Raw genomic sequence first — 17,136 nt, forward strand, 5'->3', positions numbered from 1 at the left:
ATTAAAAGAATTAAGAGATTCCAGTTCTAATGAGACTTGAGAAGTCAGATTGGTTTTTGAATGTAAACCAGAGTACTTCAACACTTGATCAATGAATCAGCAAGTTGTCATTTATGGTTTATGCATGAAAACAGCAGAGACCTGTTTGTGTTACAGTATAACATTCAAATGTCAGGTCTGCTTGTATCTAATTATTAGTGCGCCTGAAGGGAAAGCAATAGATTTGTATGTCCATACCCAGAAAAAAAAGGGCAAAATACTAATGAGTTTTATCACTGCAGATAAATTCAGGAAACACTGGTAGTATTATACTGTAGACTGAGTACCTTTATAGCATATGTTGTACATCATAATTCAGCATAAAATTGACTTGACACCATATGAATAATATACTTCATAGCTTAAGATTAAGCAAACAGTTGTACTCCACAATTTATCTTTTACTTTAAAAGAATATAAGAATAAAACAGCAACAAAGTAAATGCAGCAGTGCATGTATTTTTTCTTCTGTTATGTATAGCCAAATAAACATTTATTTCCTAGCAGCAAAACTACTTTATTTCAAATCTTGCAAAACAAGAATACTGAAAATGTTATTAGAGTTGTGAAATGTCAATAAAAGGCTAGAACTTTAAGCTATCATTTTTGGCTGAAACTTTTTTATACCTATTTTTCAGTAGTTTTTAGGGTTTTATTGAGGGGAGAAGAAAACAAAACCAGAACTTTTCCATGGGAAAAGAAAGGGTGAAGATAGTGCTTCATCAATTCTAACATCAAGAGAACAGTTTAGCAGATTAGTAATAATATTTGTCTACTGCCTGATTTCTCCTGTCTACTTTAAATCTTAAACACTTGCATGCCAGAAGAAACCTTTCTAAATATTCAACCTTTCTCTTTAATTTACCATTGAATTATTGCCATTAGTTTGAAGGCTGTGTTTGAGTTTTTGATAGAACTTTGATTCAAGAAATCGTGGATAAGAATCTCTTTCCATGTGCATGTAAATTATTCTCTGTGCTTCATCAAAACAGGACTGTGTAGGCTCTTGAATATTCCTTATAATTGCTTTCCTTGCAGGACTGTCAATGTTAATCTGAAATGGAACACAACATTACTAAAGTATCACTGAATATATGCAAAGGAAGGGTAAGGAAGATTGAATTTAGGGGACCTGTACTGAATGCTTTGTATTTATATCTTTTTATATACCCTCTAATCTAAAATCAGCACCTAACCAAAAAGATTGATTCTAGCAGAGTGGATTTCTCCTTATAATGCCAGAAAATGCTATTTAGTTGACCACTTTGCTGCTCTTTTGGTGTTTGATTTAGTAAGAGGTATGTTAGTGGCTGGATGGGGAGCTTGCTACCTTGGGTACAAGAAGCCTGGAAGACTGGGAGATGTCTGAGTTTCCCAGTCTGCCCCACATCCTTAATGGAAAAGCCAGTTTAATCCTGACTATTGTGATCAGTGGAGGTCAAGAGCAGTGGTAAAGTCACTACTGCTGGGCCTATATGTAGAATACGGGCCCAAGACTTCAAACCTTACTGAGGTTAAATGGTATATGTTTGATTTGCTTGCTACTTCTGGAAAGAATAAGAATATGTGTATGACTTGGGCAGAGGAAGAAGTCCTGAGGACATGGTTTGCATGGAGTGGCTGCAGCGGAAGGAGTAGCTGAAAGGTGCTGACTTCCAACCCCCCTTTCTTTTGCTAAGAATTGTTCCTAGAGCTAGGATTAGATCCCTGAAGAGGAAGTCTGACTTTTGATTTCTAATGAATCCAAGTGGCTGGAGGTGCACAGTACTGGTGAAACCCAATTGTTAACATTATAATAATGTCTGAGATAAGATAAAACTGAGCCCGTATATCAACCTTGTTTAGGAAAAGTTTTGATTCCTAGAGCTCTTCTGCTGCAGTCTACAGTTTGTAGCAGATAAGTTGAAGCTCTGTGGGTGTGTAAGAGTAGAAAGGCCTAGTGACAGGAAAATATACCAGATAAAATGGGAACTTTTGATAATCCATTAGCTCATGATGAATTACATTTGCTTTTGTTCAACTCGACTTTGTCAGTGTTGAGAGGAGAGCTCTAAAGATGTGAAATTAGTGCTGATGTCTTTCATGTGTTGGGATCTTCCTCTTCCAGAGGAGTCATTTGAGTTGCACCTTTTTAAATGCTGCTGAAATTTGAATATAAACTGTGTTTAAAATCCTCATGAGCATCTACCTTTCTAGAGTGGTACCTAGTTCTTGTGTTATTAGTGCATATCAACAAAACATGAAATCAGTGTGTCCTGAAGACCTAGAAACCAGACAGCCAACAGCAAGATTCAAATACATACTATTTTAGAAAAAAAAAAATTACATGGCTTATTTTTAACTGTCCTGATTTAAGCTCTTACTTTTGATTAATGAAGTTGTGGTTGGCAATACTGACATTTCTCTTTTGGAAATGCAGATGTCTTGCTGAGTTTCCTATAGCTGCACATGCTAAAAATAAAATCAGAAAAATGCATTGTCTTGCCAATTGGCATTTAAAACCAACAGAGGGAACTTTCAAATTTCCTCAATTTTTGAATTAGTGGGAGTGGGTTTGTCATTTAAAGCAGCAACTGCTCTTGGCCAACATTTGGGAATCCAGCTGAGCTGGTTTTGGCTTGCCCTTCAGTGTCAACAGGGAGGCTGCATTTTGAAACTCTACAATAGTTTTATTGTTATGCGTAAACCAGAAAATAATCCAGCCAGATTTTTCAGTTATGTCAGTCTGCCAGAGGCAGTGGCAGTTGAAGCCAGTATTAGCTTATTTTTGCAAGGAGAGTAATAAGCAGTGATAGTTAAAGGTCATAGAGCATGACTGGCTGAGCAGGATTGACTCCTTCTTTTATATAGCCACTTGTCAGAAGAAAAAAAAAAAATCACTCAAACATTTTATATACAAATCTGCTCTGTTTTCCTTAAATCTTGTGCTGCTGGAAGCAGAAAATAATTAATCTGTCTTGGAACCTTTCTTTTAGCCCATTTTATAAAGGGGACAGCACTGGGTAGAGTTTTTACTTTGTTCATTTATATTTACTCTTGCAAAGACCAGAGTAATACATGTAGCAATGGCAGAATCCCAAATCTATTGAAGCGATATCAATGGCCCTTGTATCACATGCTAAAAAGAATAGAACAGATCCAAGAACTTAGTTCTTAATCTAGTTGTGCCTTTTGTTTGTAACCTCAGTGGATATAGTTGCAAGATTTGCCTGCAGACAAGATGTGAAGGCAAGTATTAAAATTCTGGGTGCAAAAGAGTTTGGGGAGGATGAATAGCAATAGTTTTCACTCCCTTTTATATAAGAGGTGCTAGGCATTTGTTTTTGCTTTTTGTCAGCTACATTACAAATCGGGTATTTCTATTAGAGGAAATAAAGAGCTCATGTTATTGTATGTCACCTCGTTGGGAGCCTGGGGTTGAATGTAACTTGTAAAAAGTTTCCTGGCCACGGAAATCCTTTTTCGCTGTGATGTGATCTTCTTATAAGCTTCGCAAGCAAGCCAGAATTCTATGTTTTCATCACTGTGTTCGGTCTTCAAGTAGGCCTTGTAGATCATGGGCCCATCTGTAAATATTTCAGAAGCCAAATTTATATACCACGTATATATGCATTGCCTTTAGAGTCCTTTGAAGGCAGTAGGGACATTTACAAGGCAGTATAATTCTTGATTGTACATCTATAAATATTCTTATTAGATTATGTCAAAGTGAGGAATTAAACACGCTAACTCACCCTGGAGCCCTACACTTCAACGTTGCATTTTCCTGCATGTGCAGAGCTCCCTTTAACCTCAGTGGCATTTCACTATGTGGGGACAGAGCACTGAAAACTTTGTTCTTCTTGGCCTCTGTGAGCACTATCAAACATATCTGAAGACGGACAAGTATTTTTAAACTCCAGTTCTAGTTTTGAAGATATCAGAAGATATCTAAGTATTATCAAATAATCATGATCTGAGTAAAAAAAAATAAGACCTTCTTTTCTTGGCATAAGATTTCGGGGGGGGGGGGGGAAACAATTGGCAAAAAAAGGAAATAACTTTTTTCTTGCTGGTGTAATTGAGCAAAGTAAAGCAGTTAAAACAATACTCTGTTTAGCAAATAAGTGGTTCTGCACCTGAGGATGTATTTGAAACACCTGGCAATGGAGTCTGACAGCAGCAATCAGTGGTTCTTAGCAAAGACTAAATTCCTGAGGCTGCATTTTGTTGTGTTATTAGACTTGCTTTGTACAGGATTAGGTGATAGAGTTGCTAAAATGCCTCTAGCCAGGAGAACATTTATGAAGCTTCACTCCGTGCTAGCACTTGAGCAGGAATGGTGCTTGCAGCTGTAAGATGTACTTTCAGAGTAAAACCTAAGATAGGCAAATACTTTGCCTACCTTTTGTAAAGATCTGCAAATCCATTGGCTTTAGTGTGTTCTGGCTTTTCATGTGAGTACACCTTTTCATCTTCCAATGTTGTTTAGCATTTAAATGAATTCAGAATCAATGAATAGTGTCATCTAAGTGCAGTGAACAAGGTATTTTAAAGAAGGGCAGCATCCAAGTACTGCTGGAAGCTACAAGCATTTTATTTAAAACAAGCTTTCCTGCTGGTGCAGCACCCTGGGCTTTCATGTTTCTAAAGATATTGAGCACTGCCTGTCATCGGGCAGTAACAGTGATAGCATGCATGCCTGCTGCTTGTGCTATAATTTTGTCTCTTTTAAATGTTTTCTGTTGTGCACTTTCTCCCTGTGCTTTCCCTGCAAACTGTAACATACTAGGTTGTTTGCTGTTAAAGATTTTAATGGGAAAATCTTTTTCTTTATAGTTGTTACAAATTCTGTCTGTTAATCTTCTTGCTCTTTGTAGTTTGAAAATAACGCCAGTCTTTAGGAATAATTTTTAGAGGTTTGTGCTGTGCTGTGACTCTGTACATGACTTTCTCATCAATATTTTAAAGTAATCCAGCAGTGGTGCTCCAGACTGCTGGCCGTGTGAGAAATGTGGATGAGCTCTGAGCCCTGAATGAGGCAGGGGGATGCTGGAGTGGGAAAGTTCAGATTTGCTACCGTAGTTACAGTTCTTCCCATACCTGAGATGAGCATCTGAGTTGCCTTCTGTGGTATTACACTGTATAGACGTACCATTAGCTATGGTGTCTCTGCCATGCACAGGATTTCCCAGGTGAACTTTTCTTTCATTTTCTTCTAATATATATTGCTATACAGTGCTCTAAGTGAGGATAAGGCAGATAAACCTGCCCTTGTCATGTGCCTTTAGAAGAATTACATGTGCTTGCAGAAATGGAAAGTTTGGGAAAGCATTTATAGCATGCTACATTTATTTTCAGTGTGACGTATGCAAAGGATGTCACACAAAGCTGTTTTTCATTAGTTGCATGTAAGACAGCATACATTATATTGCATGACGTATTGATTTTGCTTCATGAGAACTTTTTTCAGTAATCCACCTGGGATACAAACATACAATTACTTACATTTACTTGTTATCAGATTTTCAAAAGACTGAGACCATTGTAGCACTTCTTCCAAAGATACCCTTTAGAAAAAAAAGAGATTATTGTAGGATTAGCTGTGGTTCAAAGTATAAAAAATTAAATGAAATTACATTATTGAAAATCTGTCCCTTAATTTAAATAAGGTCTGTATGAAACTTAAATTTAAAAGGGTTTTTCTGTGTGTCCTAGATCTTGTGCTTACTGTACTGAAGCAAATATTCTTCTTGCTGTAGTAAGTACAGTTCCATCTCAAGGTGCTCTCATGCAAATCCTTTGGAAACGGCTTTCACTTAATTACAATGTGCTTAGGAGAAGCACAAGGAAAGTAACTAGCTTTCTAGATAGCAACTTCTTTGGAACAGGAATCATTATACAGTTTGTTTATGAAATGTTGATGATTATATTTAGTAGCAAAGTCTTTAAGGTCTTAAGAACTTATTGTAATATTTAAAGACCTTTAACATCTAAGTTGACTTAGCAGCTGAGAGCTGGATATACGAAAGGTTAATACAGCCTTAGCTGTAAGGGACTTCCATCTCTCTGCAGTTGTTTACAATGTAGTATGACACATTATTACTAATCTAGACAGTTCTTGGAGGTGACTAAAATCTGATTTCTTTCTTTTGTGTTTGCTTTTCTTAAGCAACACTTTCATAAGCTTGTAGGAGTCTCCTGCCTGATTCTGGGAAAGAGTATGGAAGTAGTGAGGCGAGAGACTAAACAATTTAAGGGGAAAAAAAAAAGTTTGAAGGCCAATAGCTCCATTTAAGTGCGTGTAGCTCCATTTACACCAACTGATTTTTAAGCATTGCAGTTATAGGACATCAATGCTGGTAACTTGGAAAAAATGCTTATGCTTATATTAGTAGAAGAAAACACAAGGGATGTATTCCAGTGGGTGTTTTCCATTATGCGTCAGCCAAATCTGGGAGGAGATACCTTCTCATTAAGTATTTAGTTTTCATATGAGCTACAATTTTGACAACAGCTACTTAGTATCACAGAACTTTTTTTTTAATATAAATTAAAAGCAAAATTGGTTTTGGTATGAGGGCTGTGTGATGCTTCATAGATTTCTGCTGCACAACAGCCATTAGTAGCTTTGTAGCTTTTTTAATTGGTGATCACCCATTTATTTTTAACTTGATACAATTCTCTCTTTCTCTGAAAGAGTATGTGCTGTGACTCATTGATTATTTTGTCAGGCTTTCCTGATCAGTCTGACCTGATCAGAGAAATGTAAAATTTCTATTATATCACTATCAAATTGTAGTGTCTAACTCTCTAGCAACTCTTGCCAGTAAAAGATATATTTTTTTCCTTCTCATGAGCTACTGGCCTCCTCTCTGTATAAACTCATAAAGCATGTGGTTATGGGGAGTGAGAATCTCTAGTTCTTTGCTTTTTTTTTCCTTAAGAGCTGCTTCTGAGTCATATTCACTGTTACTGACGCAGATAATTTTTCACCTCTGTCAGCAATAGCACTTGTATATAGAGCGAGTGACAATCTTGTCTGTCTCACTGAGCATCATCAGTAGGGCCGTCTTATTTCCATTTCTGATTATTTGTCTTTAGCATTAATCTGTGAAGCAGAAAGAACGCTGCCTGATGGGGCAGCTGACACAGAGGAAAACCTTTTTACCTTTTTACTTTCCTTTTAAAATCAAGAAAATATGAAAGGCAGTAAGGGAAATGTGAACATGGGCTAATAGGATCTGTATTAATGCCACTTTCATAGCTGCTGTGCTGACAGTAAACTTCTTGCTGCGCTGATTTGCAACATGATTGAATTTGCTGAAGAACGTATATTACGCTGAAAAAACTGAATATTCTCCAAAAATAACTAAGGCTTTATAGCTGGGACTCCAAAGTTTAAATTGGAAAATGCTGTTGTAGTGTCTTGTGGGAGCTATCGTTCATTTATTGTACCCTTTCTGGTGTGAGGGGTTTCCCTGGCCGCTGCTGTGTGGGAGAGAAGTCCTCGTCCAGGAGGCTCTTTTGGAAATGCTGTCTGGATTTCTGCCACTTAACCTCACCCAAATGGCAGCTTCAAGAGTCGTCAGGCACACCTCAGAATTGCTGTGGAGGACACATTTTTCTCTAATCAATAAATCAATACCATGTATGATCTGATACCAGTTGGCAGGCATGTTGGATGGAAGCATTTCACCAGCCTGATGTGACATGCCAACCAAAGTTTTAGCTATGGTTGGCCTCCACTGAGGCTGGTGGCAGCTGAGGACTTGCAGGAGGCACTTGGCCATGTCCCTTATCCACCACATGTATATTCAGCCTTTGCCAACAGTCTGAATTCTTTTCAAGGATTGACTGAAAATATTGGGCTTACAAATTCTTCACAGGCCCAAATCTGGATTTAATCTAGGGATTAGTTTAAGCCTATGCAATATAAAAGAAGTTCCCACTGGGATATACCCTCCTTCTACTAGAGAAAATTCAGTTTACACTTCGTGTACTGTAAAGGAATTGGCTACATGAAGGTGGTCAGCTGGGGCAGTTGTGAAGGTGTTGCACTCTTTTGCATGATCTTAAGCTTGCAAAGAAAACTTCCACTGTGAATTTTGAGATTTTTTTTTTCTCTCCTACTCAGACAGCTGTATGTACTGCAGAATAGAAGAATCTTATTGTTACTTACTTAGAACTGATCCCATTTTCTTCTGCTCTGAATATCTTGCAAAGCCAGCAAGTATTTGGACTCATTCTCCTAAACATGGAAAACATGTGAGTTTTAAACCTCCTGTGCTCAGTTCTGGCTATCTTAAATTCCACTTACAATTCAGTTTCCATATAGCACTGCTACCAGTTATAGCAGTATTCTTATTTTATGCATCTAATCTTTATCTAGAGTCATGGCTGAAGCATTAGACCAAAATATATTTTTGTAACATGTAAGAACTTAAAAAAATATTAAAAAAAAAATCAACTAGTCCAATGGATATATCTTAGGTAAATATAGAATTGTTAATAATTCTCCCTCTTTGCTTCTCCAATTGTGAAAAGAGGTTACAAGTTTGAGCCTGACCCAAGGCAGAAGGAAACCAGGAATCTTTTCCCTGAAAGTTCAGGGTGACCTGGATCAGGGATCAGAGCTCAGTGTAAACTGAACACTGAGTAACTTGTTAAGTGTCTGAGATTAGCATTGATATTTGTCCAACAAACATCCCAAAGTCAATAAAAATTGGTCTTAAACTTGCTTTTGTATAGAGATGATATCCATAAGAAAGGGTGTAACTTTTTTAGCAATGAGGCAGTCAAGAATATGTTTGCCTGAAAAACAAAATTAAAAAACAAAACAAAAAACCCTTGTGACCTGAAGTATGTTTATTTCTTCTCCTTTGGCTTTCAAGAGATGCCAAATTCTTTGCAAAGGTTACATGGGACAGTGGGTAAGTTTGTATATACCTGGCTGAAATAAAAACAATTGTGTTATACGTTATTTATTTAAACAGTTTTTTCAGGTTTGAGTTTCTGGGACATACTACTCCTACAACCAATTTTTTCTTCAAACTGAAACATACAATAAACCACAGAACAAGGCTGTATCTCCCAGCATTCTGAACCTGTGAAAGGACTGCATTTACCTTTAGTTTTATTTTCCTTGTTTCCTTGACATCTATATCCAATTCTGCATTATACGAGAGTCTCACCCATTAGATTTCCTACAGGATATTGAAACTTCCTAACTCTGCCCGGCTGCTATACTGCAACCCCTGCTGCTCAGGCTCCCTGCAGCCTTGTAGGATTGCCAGCGGCCATTGCCCGTTTCTTACTTTTGTGGAATTCTCTGAACTATGCGCTCTGCTTGGTTTCTGTACGACTTCCTCTACGCTTGCCTATTCATTTCACTAGTATTTACTCATCTCACTCTCTGCCTAAAAGCAGTCTTTTAAAACTACACAATATTCCATATTTAAGATGAAGTTATGCATTTAAATTCTGGTATATGGTTATCCCTTATCACCTTATTTTAGACTATTTTACCCAATGCCCTCTATTTTGGGTGTTTTCGTGTTGCAATCATTAGTTTTCTATTCACTGAAATATAAAAAAAATACTGCCTTTGTGGCTTTTTTGAAACCTGAAGAAGTTAATGTAGGTTGCCTCCTATACAGAAATGCTCAAGAAATATTAGATGAAGCAATATTAAGTAATCTAATTCAGCCATTTCCATCTAAATTTCAAAGTGTAAATCAGTAATTTTTTTCTTCAGGTGGTCGCTGCATGAAGTCACATTTGTATAAGGAAATGTTATTGTTCTGAGGCACCATTTTAATTTGAGTTAGATGCTTTAAGCAAATATTGTTCCCCAGGGCTTGTTGAGTACACACACTTGCCAAGCATACATCCAGGGCTTTGTGGTTCTCTCTTTTTATATTAGAAACATTTCCTAATAGACTGAGGAACAGAGCATGCTGACTTTATCTTTTTCAGTGCTGCTTTGGAATTTCTTCTTTCCACTAAAGCATAGTCTATGCTTCATTAGTCTAATGTTGCTTGTTTCTGCTGGCAGTAGTCTTAGTCCTAACAAGACAGGAATAGCACACAAACCTAAAACATGCCCTTGAGCATTTTGTGTCAGTTTTGAATTGGCTAATCTTCACAAGTGCAGCCTGTGACTTTACCTATATTAGCGTCCTTTCTTCTATTGTAAATGGTAGTCCATCTACATCTTAACTACTTAACAGAGCTTTGCAGTGTTCGGCTAACTAGATTTGGATCATGAGAGCTGTTTTCACCTGATACATATAAATAACATGTAGTATCCTTTGTGTTTGCTCCTTATAAGGTTTTATTGCAACAAGGCCACAAGTCCTTTAGTGTGTAGGATCTGTGCTTCCTGCAGGTCTTGTAATCAAAAAGAAAGTCACATGGTTACACCACTTTCAGAGAAGGAATTGCCTGTCTGATAACAAATGAATCTAAATCCTAAAGTTATTCATGTCTGTGAAAGATATAAGCAGTACTGATCTGAAAATGACTGTTTAACTGTTATATTTTATATCAGAAAAATATCAGGAAAACTGCTTTGGTAGAACAAAGAACAAGATCTCTTTATTTTTCAAACTACAACATACATTTTGATTTTCCAGCATCCTTATGCTGTGCCAGTGAATCTGTAAATTACCTAACGTCACAGTTTTTAGTACACAGCTTAGGTTTCAGCAGAGCCTTCAGAGAGAAACCGCTACATAAAAGTTCTAATTAACTGCCTTCTGTAATGTCACTCAGCTTAGTTTGTACGGAGTATTACACAAAATATTAATATATAAATAGGGATAAAGTTGTTTATACCTCAAAACATTTCTAAAATGAATGCCTTTGCTATTCTGAGATAACTTGACATGCCAAGAGAAAAAGAGGTGTTTCCCTGCCTACGCTATACTTTTCTGTTAATATTTCGAAGTACAAAACCTCATACTTACAGAAACTCTTCTTGGATCGTTTCCCTTGGTTAAAAACTTTCATTTAGTAGTTGCATTTGTAGGGATAACTTTCCAAATTCCTTGACCTGTTTTTTTGCATCATTATTTTCTTTTAGTGTAGAAGGTCTTACTGCCCTTTGGCTGTGTCTATGCTGCTTGTGTTAGTGCCCGACTCCTTTCTTATACGTACCATAGGCAAACAGTGGCTGTGGTTTCTATCATAAAAGTTCAGTTGGGTGCTGATGCACTACTGATAGAGGCTGTTTGCTCTGAAATTATCTTGCATCTCTACTGATCAGCTGTAATGAAATGAAGCTGTGTTTTACTTCATTGAAATTGTGCATGTATTGTCCAAGTTTTGTGACTAATATTTTCCATCTCTTTATCAAAGTTCTTTATGTGAAATCTAAAGTCCATGTTGAAATGAGACGAAAGGCAAAAGTACCCTTGCACTAAAACCAAGTTTCATCCTCTTACAGGCAGCATTATGAAGCAAGTACTTTGGATTGCCATGGGAGAGCCTTTATTTTCTGCTCTGACCCATTAGTGTGAGGCTTTTTTGTGCTTCTAGCTGGTCAACTTGGTATTGTACACTATCTGAGTGATGTTAGAGTGGAACTTTCTTTAAACTTGTATGAGGTCCTCTGTCATTTTTCTCATAGCTGTTGCCCAGGTTATGGCCTCATTTTAAATTGAGACTCAAGTTATTTACGTTTCACTTATTCTTCTCTAGCTAAGTGTTTCAAAGCAGCCGTGCAGTGCAATAGCACTGAAGTTGCTCTGTTCATGCCTGTGGTAGACTTGTTTGTAGTGAATACTGGTGCTTTGGGAGTAAGCACTAGCTCAACTAGTTGTTGTAAATTAGTTGCGGGGGGGGGGGGGGGGGGGGGGGGAGGAGAAAAAAAATCTTTCTAGACAGCCTTCTGTCCTTTCTGGGAGTAGTTATGAGTTGTGATCGCTGGGGATTTGCCTGTGTCTACAAGGCACAGATTCACTGTGTCAGGAAGGAAAGGTTGGTTTTCTCCCTGTTCCATCTGATAGCCCAGCCAAGCAGCTGGGATAGAGTTAATTTTCTTCCTAGTACCTGGTATAGTGCTGTATTTTGGATTTAGTATGAGAATAACGCCGATAACACCCTGATGTTTTAGTTGTTGCTAAGTAGTGCTTACACTAAGTCAAGGACTTTCCAGCTTCCCATGCTCTGCCTGGTGCACAAGAAGCTGGGAGGGGACACATCCAGGACAGCTGGCCCAGACTGGCCAAAGGGATATTCCATATGGTATGACATCATGCTCAGTATGTAAACTGGGGGAGTTGGCCGGGGAGCAGCAATCACTGCCTGGGGATGTGCTGGGCATTATTGGTTGGTGGGTGGTGAGCAATTGTATAGTGTATCACTTGCTTTGTATATTATTATTGTATTATTATATTATTATTATTATTACTATTACTACTATTCTATTTTATTTTACTTCAATTATTAAACTGTTCTTATCTCAGCCCACAAGTTTTCTCCCTTTTACCCTTCTGATTCTCTCCCCCATCCCATCGAAGAGGGGGGAGTGAGCAAGTGGCTGTGTGGTGCTCAGCTGCTGGCTGGGGTTAAACCACGACAGCAGTGTGCAATGTTTCTTTCAATCTTATCTCTCTGTTTTGACTCATCTTTTTTTTCTTTCTCTTACAATGCCTCCTAGGCAAAGCATGAACTGTGTAGAATTTGAACTTAAATTGAAGTTTGAGCCTACAGTAATATAGTACACTCATTTATTTTATTGCAGCTCACCCTACTGGTATACAGGCCTAGTGTAGAAGGATGTACATCCATTTTCCAACAGTAATGGTTCTGCTAGGGAGGAAATGTTTGTTGTGTGGATGCCTGCAGCAGAACTTGGTGTCTGAGCAGGGCAGCATGAGAGCCTGCCTGTAAGGAACTCATCATGGGACCTGGCCTGTGCTTCTGGAAAGAGAGGGACAAATATCACAATGTGATCTATTTTCTATGGCTGCTATTTCATTAAATCTTATTTTGTATTCTTCATACCTTCACAGAAGTTTTTGGAGTATTTTGTTCCATTTCTATAAAAGGAATGGACAGGGACAAATATCTATGTAATGTAACTTGAGCTGATTATTCAAGTAATCATAACGGTGAGATGATCCAACTTTCTCACATGCCTCCTCAAAAAATAATACTTCTAATGCCTGCACATACAGGCAGTTATATACTAAAAGCATCTGAGGGAAGTGGCCTGAACTTGGCAAGCTAAAAATGGCTATAAAGAATCTTACTTGTAGAACTACTTAAAGAAAAAAAAAGCACCATATGAATAAATGTGACTCTGGAAAAGACACATAATGAAAATCCCAATTATGTTAATAGTCTGTTGATAGTGATTTGAACCAGTGTTTAACTATTTGATTTACATATATTTTGTAAAAATCTTGTGTGTATCCATATGTACATATGCAAGTTCTTTTGCAAAAGCTTAAATATATCTTATTTTCGCAATAAATTTTAGTGGCATTAAAGTATAGCTCAGCTAAAATATTAGTATTAAACTGAATGATAATGAACTATTTAGGGCTTTTTTTCTATCATCAAGTGATGTTCATTATCAGGACACTGTATATGAGATCATATCTTTGTAAATTTAAATTGTGCAGTGACTGAGTATCAGTAACCAGTGACTTAGCGTTCAAATATTTTCTTTTACATAGTACAGACATTAAATACTGCAATATTGCTCTAAAATTGAAATAAACTTGTTTTGTGTTTTTTTCATAAGCTTATTTTTACTATTAAGCTGAAGAAAATACTTCTCCAAAGCTACTCTTGACTTATACAGTCAAAGGGAGGATATTTAGGTGCAGGATTTGTTGCTTATTTTGTGTCTGCGGTTTTGTTGTATCCTTGACCATGTTCTCAAGTACCATTTGAAATTTAACAGGTATCTCCAGGCACTTAAGGTTGCCTGAGTGCCTTAGCATTGGGTGGTTGACTTGCTGGCAAATCTGTCCTTGGATCAGTGCAGAGGAACTGTAAAACCAGAGAATCTGGCTGGCTAGGAAGCCCTCAAAGCCCTGAAGGGCTATGGATATGTTCCTGCCTGCCATCACAGTTCCTCCCAGCCACTATGAGGACTCCATCTTCTTACTCTCAACAGGACTGCTACCATTCAAGCTTGTTACTATTTCATTAAACTTGTTGCAAGTATGATTTTACAACTTGTTTCTCTGAGTCAGCTGCTGTCCACAACCATTCTTTGATAGCTTGATACCTTTCTACTTCCCTTTCCAGAATATTTAACGCATGTAGGAGTGGAAGGTTTAGTCATTAACCAGGTATGCTGCTTCACTGAAAAATTACATGATTGAACCTAAATCATATCCCTCCTCTTATTACATAGATATTCCACTAGATGTCATCTGGTATCACCGTGAAGGAGAAGGTATAACTTCTGTGTGCATCAGTTCACACTGTGGTCTCGTGAGGGTGGATGTGGGTGCAGACTCTGGGGAAACTCTCTGCAGTTTCATTGTAATTAATAGTCTCATCAAGCCTGAAAGAGACTCCTTGCCCAGATAGGTGAGACACTGAGACAAGTAGGTAACTGAGGCATATGTTGAACGGACTGGTTAACACGGCTTCTGGTATGGCCTTGTTCATTTGAATTCCTTATGTTGCCACATGTATGGGTGCAGAATAACTTTAGTTATTGTGAGGGCATGTGCTATGTAGGAATCAATTATTGCTTATTCATTCAGCCGTTGAGCTGGACATGCTTTTCAGAAAGAAAATGGTGAGGAAAATTGAAAAGCCAAAGTATCAAAATAAAGAAAATAGCTATATTGTATCAAAGCTGCTGAATTGTTAGTTGTTCTGGCCTGTTCTTTTTCTAGGGATTAACTACCAATTGCCAGCTAGTTTAGACAATGTGTTGACCATCTTGATTGCAACAATTTTTTCTTATCAGTGGGGATAATGCTCCCAGATGAGTTCCTCTTCATAGTCTTGTATTGCCTTTTCTGTTTTCTTGTGTTCACTTACCTAGCAGCATCTTTGTTAATTCTCATGCCTTCTCTTTATCTCTTTCTCTTGCCCTTGTATTCATTCTTTCCTATTTGTGTTTCTATTTTAATGCTCTTCTGCTCAATAAACATCTCACCCACCTACATCTGTTTCACACTAGTGAACATGGAAGCACTGTCTGTCTCATTCTCTGTGTTGTACCCATTCTTTCCATCTACCCACATACTCCCTTGCTTGCACATTGCTACCCTTTCTACTGCAGTGCACCCACGCACTGGCATTTATGAATGTAGGAACACTGCCTGCTGGGGCTTGCCTCGTACTCGCATTCCTGATGCCGTGTCTTACAAGGGCGTGTAAATAGGAGCACTGAAGATGTGCCTAGAGATCTACGGCCAACCATAGGAAAAAGCAGTAAAATACTAAGGTCTTTGTTAACCTTGAGGAGAGCACAAAGTGGATACTCTGATCTGGGTGCTATTCATTCTCACTGCTGTTTGAGTGGGCATAGTATAGAAATAACGGATCAGCATTCTTGCTTTTCACTTAGTACAGCCATTGAGGTTTCCAGAGGACAGTCCTGTTTCTCTGGTTGCATCTAACTTGGTGGCTTTGACCAGGTTCTGTTGGGAACTCTCTGGCTATATAATTGAAAATGGCCTCAAGAAAAGTTAGATTCAGTGTGCAGCAAATATCTGCTCACAGGGCAATAGGGAAGACTGTTCACTGGTTCAGCTCCTTACTGTAGGGCACAACCACCAAGAAACTGTCTGCAGCTATATGGATGATGGAGTGGTTTCTGTTTCTGGGTAGAAGTAGGCATAGCCTGCTAGTAGCCACTGACTCCAAGAATTTGAATAGTTTCTATATTCTTCAGGTTTTATCAATAAGGTTGGACAAATCTTACATTGCAACCGGTCTCTGCAAACTCTGTTAACAATCATCTGCTGAGTGAAAGCAGACTGAAGTCTAGATAGCACTTCTGAAAACCTTACCTCGGTTGTACGCTGTGACCTTTCTCTTCCCTTTTTCTTCCTAAGAGCCGTGATGTCATTGTGTGAGCCTGATATTCTGCAACTGTCAAAGTAGAAAAGGAAATCATGTGACTGGAAGCTTGGACTAGTTTTCACATGAACTTTCAACTCTCCCATTCAATCAGGCTTCAGAGAGGTGGGTACTGTGGTTTGGGTAGAAAGCACTGTGTGCCCTCAGTGTTCTGTCAGACTCTGCATGCATACTTGCACAAAAGCACAGCAGTAAACAAGGCTACTTACTTACACTGCCTGCAAGTGTATTCATTTTGAAGATGTCAGTTGCCCATCTTGCAATTGTCTGTTTAGTGTGAAGTTACTGATTACAGTTTGGTCTGAGTTGGTCAGAATATTTGACCATAGTAGTCCAGGGCCCCCTATCTTCCAGATGTTTGTTCCAGTACATGAGCTGTTTCTGGCTGGACTTTGGGCTTTGTTTGAACATCCTGAGTGTGTTAAATATTTCCTTAGACTGGCATGAACAAGTATGGCAAGACACAAGCTTGTGTCTGGTCAAATTCTGTTCAATAGCAAGTCTCTTCTCTATCTCTAAAGCTGGCTTCTTGACCTTCATGGCTGACAACCCATTTGCTACAGTAAATATAGTACAGACTTTTTCCATAAGTGGTATGAAATTCATGGGTTACTAAGCTCTAACTATTATGCAAAGTATTTATTTTGTTTTATTTTTAAAGGTTGTCCTCTAACAGCAGAAGCCCTCTGACCACAGTAACTTGAAAAAAAACCTGAAACCCCTTGTGATTCAAGTGATGTCAAGTCTGTAGGCAGTTGTACTGTCACTTTAGTACTTTGGCTGTATAACAACCTTTGAAGAGAAGCATTGCTAATCTGCTCTGTTTCTCTCTGCACACAAGTCTAGAGTGATCCTGAAACGTTTACATTTCTGCATTTCATTTTTTACTCAAGCTATTTTTAATTTTATTACTGAAAGGGACCACGTGAAAGCTGGTCACTGAACTAGCTTAGATAAGTGCTTTAAGGTTGTGTGGTGCTTAGGCTGTTTGAAGAAATTGAAGGGAAGTGCTAAGTAGAATTTAGATGTTGATCATCTTTGGGGTCTTTCAAG

At 38.1% G+C, this 17,136-nt stretch overlaps 2 protein-coding genes across 2 annotated transcripts in view; one reads left to right on the plus strand and one right to left on the minus strand.

The window, feature by feature from the left end:
• The window catches only part of LOC148052178 (uncharacterized), a 97,820-nt gene that overhangs the window by 34,962 nt on the left and 45,722 nt on the right, over positions 1–17,136 (plus strand). The window lies entirely within an intron of this gene.
• On the minus strand, positions 896–11,123 carry RGS13 (regulator of G protein signaling 13). The gene is made up of 5 exons (XM_009462580.2): positions 10,989–11,123; positions 8,201–8,269; positions 5,527–5,588; positions 3,439–3,605; positions 896–1,093 (listed from the first exon to the last, which is right to left on the minus strand). Exons 2-5 carry the CDS (start codon positions 8,263–8,265, stop codon positions 896–898), a joined length of 492 nt encoding a protein of 163 aa, XP_009460855.1. The 5' UTR covers positions 8,266–8,269; positions 10,989–11,123.

The sequence above is a fragment of the Nipponia nippon genome, unplaced genomic scaffold, assembly GCF_047370975.1.
Source record: "Nipponia nippon isolate SJK-2023a ecotype South Korea unplaced genomic scaffold, ASM4737097v1 scaffold_5, whole genome shotgun sequence".
NCBI classification, from domain to species: Eukaryota; Metazoa; Chordata; class Aves; order Pelecaniformes; family Threskiornithidae; genus Nipponia; species Nipponia nippon.

What these genes read in the sequence shown, in the direction of transcription:
- RGS13 (XM_009462580.2), bottom strand. Translation starts at nt 8,265, where the DNA reads ATGAGTCCAAATACTTGCTGGCTTTGCAAGATATTCAGAGCAGAAGAA. An exon ending in AAATCTGATAACAAGTAAAT is followed by an intron (nt 3,606 to 5,526) that starts GTAAGTAATTGT and finishes AAATATTTACAG; the next exon opens with ATGGGCCCATGATCTACAAG. An exon ending in AACCCCAGGCTCCCAACGAG is followed by an intron (nt 1,094 to 3,438) that starts GTGACATACAAT and finishes GTTCCATTTCAG; the next exon opens with ATTAACATTGACAGTCCTGC.